Below are 9806 nucleotides of genomic sequence, written 5' to 3' on the forward strand. Positions count from 1 at the left end.
GAAATTGAATTTCAATTTGATCCCAAAATGTAGGCTGGCATTGGAAGTCCCAAAATCCCCGATCAAGTCTTGATCGCCCTGGAGCCCGAAGCAGCATCTATCTATTGTCGGAAATTGAGACTGAATCAATTGATGCCAGACCGACCAAAGTCCATCTTTTAAGATCACCAAGATCCAGATAAGGTGTCCTTGTCTTCGGATTTTGTTCTTGAAGAATCTGGCTCAGGTACAAATCATTTAGTTTCCCTAGTTTTATCTTGTCGTGTCTGTTCATATTCGCTAGCTAATCCAATCGTTCCAGAGTGGCAAACTAACTCACTAACCACAACTCGTTTTGATCCTGTTGACGAGGACAACGAAAACACTAACATTCTTGTCAATGATCTTCTCCACCAAGGTAAGTCAACCTTATGGACGTCAGAAAAGAAACACTCGAAAGCGAACTTATTGTAACTGAATGTCTTTGACCAGGTGGAAGGTACATGGTTGTGGATTGTGGTGGTGGAACCGTTGACATTACGGTTCATGAGATCACCAACAAAGAGGGTCAGCTTAAAGAGCTTTTCAAAGCCACCGGAGGACCTTATGGATCCACTAGTAAGTGAAACAACGCACAATACATCGGTGCACTTAATTTTCGGACCTCTCGTTCTAAATCGTCGAAATGTCCTTTTAGGCGTAGATGAAGCCTTTGAAGAGCTTTTGAGCGATGTACTGGGACAAGAATTGCTGCTGCAATTCAAGAAGAAAAGGCCCATGGGTTATATTGACCTCATGATTGCTTTCGAATCCAGGAAAAGGAGTTGCTCTCCGTATAAAATGACTCCTTTGAACGTGGCTGTACCCTTCTCCCTCATAGACTTCTACAAACGACAAAAAGGAAAAGATGTGAGGATTAAATCAACAAGTTTAGAAGACCAACCTCCGCTACTAATTTTGTTCAATAGATTGGATCTGCAGTGAACAAGTTTGGTCATCGAGGGATTTCTTGGGCTTCACACGGAATGATTCGCCTCGATGTCAAAACCATGCGTCAACTCTTTCAAGCCCCAATTGAAAAAATCAAGGAGGTAAGACGGTTCATGATTTATTTCTTCACTTAATCACATGGAGAAAAATATGTAAATGATAATAGCACTCAGATTTGACTAGAATATCACAGATGCGAGATGGTTTCATTATTGTTTTTCGCCATCCCGAAGTAAGAAGAACTGAGTTGGATACGACGAAAAAGTTTGGTCACGCGTTTCAAAGATTGGGTTAAGATATTTTGATTGTTCACTTCAGTTTATACAATGTTTTAAGTATGACAACGCCTTGTTCGTCACTTTAGAATTAGGGACGCGACCTAGCAAACAGATAATCGCCACCGTCTTTTAAATCTTGGGTCGGAGGAACCCTGTGCTCACTTTCTAAGGATGAAGGGCCAGAATCTGTTGCATGGTGTAAACTACTCAAAATGTTCCCTTTGGCACCTCCAGAAAACATGAATTCTTCATAGGAGGTCACAATAGTTTGATGTCCGTCAATTGGCATCACAGGTTCAGGATTTTCCACAGATTGAGGACCACTATTAAACATATCACTCACTGATGGTGAGTCAACAATTATGGGCGTGCCCGTTATAGTGGTTCTAGATTGGGTTGGTGTGGTGGTAGAATATGATCTTCTCCTCTTTCTGGCAATAATCATAAAGAGGACTAAACCAATCAAGAGCAATGAAATGGCACCAATAATTATTGAGGAAATGGTCGCAAAACTAATGGCATTTTTGGCATCTCGGATTCGACGAGCATAATCAAAGTCTTCCACCACTGTTGCATTCACGATGTCAGCCGCTGATTCTCGACTAAACAAGATGTTCAAGTTGTTGTCAAAACTTTGGTCATCATCGTCGGGAACAGCATTAATGTAATCTATGCCTTTTTCATTTAACAATATATCCAAAATGTTAGACAATCTTGCTTCTTCATCAGGAGGTAGAGTGGTCTCTTGGAAGTCATTTTGAAACTTAGTTGTTGGTAAATTACTCTCCCCAGTAGTTATGGGTTGAATTGCATCTTCCGGTTTGAATTGAATGGGGTGTATATTACCAAAATCGACGGGTGTTCCAAATTCGACCTGAGGCACCATATCCAAGATACCGAAGGGATCATAAGCCTCTCGATTGCTCAAAGATGGCAATTTAGGGTTAACTCCGCCAAATCGGTCGAGTAATGCCGGATTGAATGGTCCTCTGTTGTGCGAGGGTCGGGATAATAGCCGGGCTCTCTACTTGAAGCAGGATCTTCATTGGCAGAGGTTTGAACTGCAGGGCGGTTGGGAATTCGGCCTTCTCCTCGAAATGGAACTTGAACTTTGCTTGTGGAACCACTCGGATTTCCTATCTGCGGATTAAATTCGTAGTTGGGACTGTCAGCACCTCAGCATTGATGAACAGGGCCATGATTGCGCTTAGAATCTTGAGTCTCAGTGACTTTTTACACGAATTTTGGCTTATCTGAGGAAGGTTGAAAGGCCTGAGTCAAAACACTTTCAAACAACAACACCAACTTCACCTTCAGAGCACTTGTGTTCACTTTCTTGATATCCGTTTCAGTAACAGGCAGCGAAATGTTAAGCACGCTTCCATCAAAATAAACCTCATCAAAAACTGTTGGCCGAACACGATCAAAAGGATCTTTTGCATTGAGCGGTCGCTGAGATGGACTTTGTCTTCCTTCCGACCGGAGAAGCTGGAAGACCTATGGTTGCGACATCAAACCAGTAAATGTTGAAGCAACAAGACCAAAACGATGTCCCTGATTCTCCCAATTATACTTTGACTTGTAACAGGTTCCGATGGAGTATTAGAAACAGAAGACAATTCGGTTTTATAGAAGAAGCTGTGCTCGTAGTCGATTCCACTTTTAGAAATGGAACAGAGGACCTGTAGGACAAACACAATATTCAATCCAATATAAATGGTCAAATCAAACAAACAGTAAAACATACCTTGAGTTACATCCCGGAAACAGAAAAACGAATGAGGGAAAATCAGTTCCAACCTTGGAAGTGTTGTTGTCAAATCATCAAACGATTCAGATGAGCTAGGCTCCCCTGCAAACCAAAAGGCTATGCCAAAATTCGGGAACCGAAAACATAACTGGCCGAATGAATCGAACAATTCCCCTTCAATGACAAAAAAAGCTTTTGATCAAGTCCTTGACAAACTCATGTGCAGCCGTGGGATTGGAGGGAATGTCGCTCTTGGAAAAGGTCACTGGAGGAGCATCCTTCAAAGGCACCTTGGACGCAATGTCCGACTCGGCACCATTGACTGTGGCCATGATGATCTTGTTCTGGGGATCACTTTTCAAGGTGATGGGAGCACTCAAATCCACCTGGTCATCCTGGAAGATCACGGACAGAGAGTCAGCAATCTTGTTGGCCTCTTGCTCTGCTGGATCTTGATCTCCTGTGGCGGCAATGAAGGGTGTGATTTTGTCCTTGACAAACTCATGTGCAGCCGTGGGATTGGAGGAATGTCGCTCTTGGAAAAGGTCACTGGAGGAGCATCCTTCAAAGGCACCTTGGACGCAATGTCCGACTCGGCACCATTGACTGTGGCCATGATGATCTTGTTCTGGGGATCACTTTTCAAGGTGATGGGAGCACTCAAATCCACCTGGTCATCCTGGAAGATCACGGACAGAGAGTCAGCAATCTTGTTGGCCTCTTGCTCTGCTGGATCTTGATCTCCTGTGGCGGCAATGAAGGGTGTGTTTTGTCCTTGACAAACTCATGTGCAGCCGTGGGATTGGAGGGAATGTCGCTCTTGGAAAAGGTCACTGGAGGAGCATCCTTCAAAGGCACCTTGGACGCAATGTCCGACTCGGCACCATTGACTGTGGCCATGATGATCTTGTTCTGGGGATCACTTTTCAAGGTGATGGGAGCACTCAAATCCACCTGGTCATCCTGGAAGATCACGGACAGAGAGTCAGCAATCTTGTTGGCCTCTTGCTCTGCTGGATCTTGATCTCCTGTGGCGGCAATGAAGGGTGTGATTTTGTCCTTGACAAACTCATGTGCAGCCGTGGGATTGGAGGGAATGTCGCTCTTGGAAAAGGTCACTGGAGGAGCATCCTTCAAAGGCACCTTGGACGCAATGTCCGACTCGGCACCATTGACTGTGGCCATGATGATCTTGTTCTGGGGATCACTTTTCAAGGTGATGGGAGCACTCAAATCCACCTGGTCATCCTGGAAGATCACGGACAGAGAGTCAGCAATCTGTTGGCCTCTTGCTCTGCTGGATCTTGATCTCCTGTGGCGGCAATGAAGGGTGTGATTTTGTCCTTGACAAACTCATGTGCAGCCGTGGGATTGGAGGGAATGTCGCTCTTGGAAAAGGTCACTGGAGGAGCATCCTTCAAAGGCACCTTGACGCAATGTCCGACTCGGCACCATTGACTGTGGCCATGATGATCTTGTTCTGGGGATCACTTTTCAAGGTGAGGGAGCACTCAAATCCACCTGGTCATCCTGGAAGATCACGGACAGAGAGTCAGCAATCTTGTTGGCCTCTTGCTCTGCTGGATCTTGATCTCCTGTGGCGGCAATGAAGGGTGTGATTTTGTCCTTGACAAACTCATGTGCAACCGTGGGATTGGAGGGAATGTCGCTCTTGGAAAAGGTCACTGGAGGAGCATCCTTCAAAGGCACCTTGGACGCAATATTCCGACTCGGCACCATTGACTGTGGCCATGATGATCTTGTTCTGGGGATCACTTTTCAAGGTGATGGGAGCACTCAAATCCACCTGGTCATCCTGGAAGATCACGGACAGAGAGTCAGCAATCTTGTTGGCCTCTTGCTCTGCTGGATCTTGATCTCCTGTGGCGGCAATGAAGGGTGTGATTTTGTCCTTGACAAACTCATGTGCAGCCGTGGGATTGGAGGGAATGTCGCTCTTGGAAAAGGTCACTGGAGGAGCATCTTCAAAGGCACCTTGGACGCAATGTCCGACTCGGCACCATTGACTGTGCCATGATGATCTTGTTCTGGGATCACTTTTCAAGGTGATGGAGCACTCAAATCCACCTGGTCATCCTGGAAGATCACGGACAGAGAGTCAGCAATCTGTTGGCCTCTTGCTCTGCTGGATCTTGATCTCCTGTGGCGGCAATGAAGGGTGTGATTTTGTCCTTGACAAACTCATGTGCAGCCGTGGGATTGGAGGGAATGTCGCTCTTGGAAAAGGTCACTGGAGGAGCATCCTTCAAAGGCACCTTGGACGCAATGTCCGACTCGGCACCATTGACTGTGGCCATGATGATCTTGTTCTGGCACTTTTCAAGGTGATGGAGCACTCAAATCCACCTGGTCATCCTGGAAGATCACGGACAGAGAGTCAGCAATCTGTTGGCCTCTTGCTCTGCTGGATCTTGATCTCCTGTGGCGGCAATGAAGGGTGTGATTTTGTCCTTGACAACTCATGTGCAGCCGTGGATTGGAGGGAATGTCGCTCTTGGAAAAGGTCACTGGAGGAGCATCCTTCAAAGGCACCTTGGACGCAATGTCCGATCTCGGCACCATTGACTGTGGCCATGATGATTCTGTTCTGGGGATCACTTTTCAAGGTGATGGGAGCACTCAAATCCACCTGGTCATCCTGGAAGATCACGGACAGAGAGTCAGCAATCTTGTTGGCCTCTTGCTCTGCTGGATCTTGATCTCCTGTGGCGGCAATGAAGGGTGTGATTTTGTCCTTGACAAACTCATGTGCAGCCGTGGATTGGAGGGAATGTCGCTCTTGGAAAAGGTCACTGGAGGAGCATCCTTCAAAGGCACCTTGGACGCAATGTCCGACTCGGCACCATTGACTGTGGCCATGATGATCTTGTTCTGGGGATCACTTTTCAAGGTGATGGGAGCACTCAAATCCACCTGGTCATCCTGGAAGATCACGGACAGAGAGTCAGCAATCTTGTTGGCCTCTTGCTCTGCTGGATCTTGATCTCCTGTGGCGGCAATGAAGGGTGTGATTTTGTCCTTGACAAGCTCGTGGGCATCATGTGATAACATAGTTTTTGCGAACAAAAGAATCGTTTCGTTTGCTTCATGTTTGTTGTGTATAAGACAGTTGAAATATTTTTCATGAATGTTTTGTTTATGCCCAGAGGATACCTCGTTAACTGAACAACATAGTCCGAGTTTTTTCCAAAATTTGTTTCATGTTCGGTGGAAAAGCTGAAGGATATTGTTCCTCTCTCTTTGTCATGATTTTTTACAATTTGTTGTTCCAATTGTTCTATTGTGTCTTTGTAGTTGGCTGTATATTCTCTGCTCAGCATTATAAGCAGTTGATCAAATACTCGTTTGACCACGGCGTCAGAATTTTTATTTTGCGGTTGGTAGTAATTGAATTGACTACTCTGGTTGAACGTTGGAAAAGGGGTTTTAGTTTCAATTCGTATAATAATTGGTGCTCGTGGGTTCTTGGACTGAGTCTCCTTCATCACCAAGTTATCTTCCATTTGGAGGGTAGTGTTTTGGTTATTCCACACTATGTTGACCCATAGTGGCCGTTGTGATGTTTTGTCTAAAAAGGGGGTAATGTCCTTGGCAATGTCAAAGACAATTTTTCTAACTGCAGTTTTTTCGACATGTCCGTTAGGTAGGGTAGACGTGTTTCCATTTAGGATATTAACATGAGGAGGCAAGGACCCATGTTCAACCTTTACTTCTGAAGTAGTGAAAGGTAAATTTTTGCTCAATTCCATGTTGTCTAGGCACGAATCTAATCCACTGCCACAAATTTTTAAGATCTGTTGGTCTATTTGGCACAGAAAGTTTTCAACGAGACATTCAGCGATGGCTTTCCTCTCAAAGGGCGAATAAATCTTAAAGTTATCCTCTCCAATACAATTGATTTGGGCCGATTGACATGAGTGTAGCTCTCCACAAGATAAGGCACTTAGACAAAAGGATAATTGAATTTGCAGTTGCGACGGAGCAGGATAAATTAAAACAGTATCGAGAATCGGCTTGTGCTTTAGGGTCACACCATCTAAGTCAACGGATAAAGAGTGGTTGGCTTTCCCGCAAAGAGCACAAACTGTTCCCACTGCACCAAAGTTCTGTAGGACCTTCTCAATTAACATCTCTTTTGTTGGATTGTCAATGTTGGTTTGATTTTCCAAGCCAATGATGAAAGAATTTGGGTCAAGAACTATTGATGGATTGTCAATGTCAACTTGAAGTGTGGTTCCATTGATGGTAAGCTCAACAATCGTTCCATTGCTTTGGGTCGGATCATCATTTAGTATGATATGAATATCTTGATATATCTTAAGGGTTGTGTTATCAGCTATAATATCATCCAAAGTCAGATTTGCACCCAACTCAGATAGTTCAATTTCACCCAAAGTTTGAGATATTGATTCAAGTACGTTGTTGGACACGTTCCCAGCAATGGTTGAACTTTGGTTAGAGATTTCACTAATTCCAGTGATCTCTACAAAGCCATCTAATCCACTAAGGTTTGTTTCCAAAGAATTATCAGCCAAGGGGATACGGACAAAGCTGGGCATGATTATGTCTGCGCAACTTACAAAACGATTTCTACAATACTCATACAAACTGTCTCCTTGAAGGAAGCAGATGATGTCTTGAATCATACATTCTGAAAGCTTTAAAATTATCTTCGGATTAATACCGGTAACGTTTAAGCCCTGGTTGCAGAACAAGTTCAATTGCACACAATCAACTTGGTTATCTTCTGGATCACACTCCAGGCTATTGAGGCAGAATGCGAGCCTCTCTTCCGACCTGGTTGAATCATTGTAAAACCCCATATCAATACGGGGAAACAACTCAATTTGCGGCAAAAGGGCTGGTTCAAGCTTTGTCTCAGGGCCTTCGTCGTTATCAAAAGCTTGAGCGGAGATGTTCTTATTTTCGACCGCCAGAGGAGGTTCAGTCTCAGATGGAGGTGTGAATTCATTATTGACCTCGCCTACGGAGCTTTGGGTCACAGATGAGGCGTCAAATACAGCGCTGGTGATTGGAACTGCTATTGATGGCTCTGTTTCTGCAGGTGGGGTGAACTCTTGAGGCTCTGGTTTGATGGTAAGGGATTCCGCATGATCATTGGATGAAAGTTTGCTCTCAGGTCTGTCCATGTGTTCCACATTGAGAGCCGAAAACGTGGTGACCTCGACATTTACATTAGGCAATGTAATTGTGGACGTTTTGACACCAAAAGAGCTGGACCCAACTGCCGTTTCTGTCGACATAGTTTTCGTTATGGGAGATATGGTAGTTGAGCTTTGGATATTCCCCTTGAGGTTTGGGCTTTGAGTGGTCGTGGTCGTAGCTTGGTTGATCTCTTCGCTCATACACGTTTCATGGTCTTGGCGACATTGTGAGAATGATTTTGCTAAAGAACACAAAATCTCTCCAATTTGTCACTCCAGTTTTGCGACAAGATCAGATTGATCCAATCCCTCAAGGTATCCAATAGACACCTTCAGACAATTTACGTGCTTGGTTGTGCAATTTGATGTTAAATTTTGATTGCTGGTGCAAGTGATTCCCTCTAAACAATTTTGAATTGTCTTCTTCGTCTCAGGGGAGGCATTTTGATATTGGTCTTGATACTTTATAACCGTTGACGCAAGCCCATCCATAGCCTTAGTGGTTTCATGTAGAGGTTCGCTCGTACTCAAATTAGCAGAATCGCCAAGCCCACCGTCGTTGCAATTGAAAACCGGCTCGCCCAAAACATTGCCTCCGACACCGTAGTTGCATACAAAGAAATTCTCGTACAACGTCTGATTCTCACCGCCCATACCATATTTTGCCAACAAGCCGCTATTCATCATCCTTATGGGGGACGAATCTTTCACGGGGAATTGAGTCCACCCACATCCAACCTAAAGTGAAGCAATTGCATTACCCTCTTGGTCAAAATGGGATTCCATTACCGAGTTTACTTACATGAGTGGTTCTTCCCCACAAAATTTGAGTCACCAATGTCATGTCTCTATCGTGATTTGCAATCTGAAAATAAAAAACCAAACACAAGATACTATGAAGTGTGAGTGTGCAAGAAGCAAAAATGCCATCTTCTGTTGGGAGCAGAAGAATTTTCACCCACGTTGAAGTCTTGCTTAGTACAATCAAAATTAGAAAGAAAAATAAGTTCATCTTACTTGACAACAATTAATTGTATTTACATCGCCCGAAAGTGAGGAAAGTGGATAATAATTTACGGATTAAGCTAGCTGCAGCACCGATGGCAAAGAAAACAGTCGGAAAGGCAAGGTTTTAATTTGACGCAACCTCATGCTCTCGGGTGATTGTTTTGTGAACTTACTTGTTGAAAATCCTCAATGTATTGTGGTTGAACTTGGGAAATATCTCTATACCACAGATCATCGATGATCCGTGTAAAATTGACGTCTTTGGTTAATGCCCAAGCAATGTTCTGGCCAACACCAGGTGGACCTCGGAATGCCTCCGTTGTTCGCTCTGTTCCACGTTCATGAAACACTTTTGGGTACATATCGCTCCCATGAAAATATATCACACTGGCACATTGTTCCGACCAGACTTGAGCTACCCGGGCTAATTCATCGTCCCACCTAGAATAAATGAGTTATGGTTCAAAATCGATATCTTCAATAACGACCACCACAAGGAATGGCAATTGTGGTCGAGATTGAACGACAAATGACGATTGGCTGGCAATTATGTAATGATGACCGCAAAAAAACGGCGCAACAGATATGATTCATACATCATTTCTCATAATGATT

General features: G+C 44.3%; 2 protein-coding genes across 2 annotated transcripts in view; one reads left to right on the forward strand and one right to left on the reverse strand.

The window, feature by feature from the left end:
* LOC131880417 (uncharacterized) overlaps positions 1-9806 on the forward strand; it is a gene marked incomplete at its 3' end in the record, with an annotated part of 45475 nt that overhangs the window by 3558 nt on the left and 32111 nt on the right. The window contains 5 exon segments of the mRNA XM_059227052.1: positions 34-226; positions 302-397; positions 472-597; positions 677-888; positions 948-1070. Of these exon segments, the coding sequence (XP_059083035.1) occupies positions 34-226; positions 302-397; positions 472-597; positions 677-888; positions 948-1070 (750 nt within the window).
* Positions 6307-9806, reverse strand: part of LOC131880418 (venom allergen 5-like) — an 8758-nt gene continuing 5258 nt past the window's right edge. Inside the window, exons 2-4 of the mRNA XM_059227054.1 lie at positions 9365-9632; positions 8986-9048; positions 6307-8921 (exon numbers count right to left, since the gene is read on the reverse strand). Of these exons, the coding sequence (XP_059083037.1) occupies positions 8454-8921; positions 8986-9048; positions 9365-9632 (799 nt within the window). The 3' untranslated portion in view covers positions 6307-8453. The remainder of the gene's footprint in view (positions 8922-8985; positions 9049-9364; positions 9633-9806) is intronic.

Source organism: Tigriopus californicus, chromosome 5, assembly GCF_007210705.1.
Source record: "Tigriopus californicus strain San Diego chromosome 5, Tcal_SD_v2.1, whole genome shotgun sequence".
In the NCBI taxonomy this organism is placed as follows: domain Eukaryota; kingdom Metazoa; phylum Arthropoda; class Copepoda; order Harpacticoida; family Harpacticidae; genus Tigriopus; species Tigriopus californicus.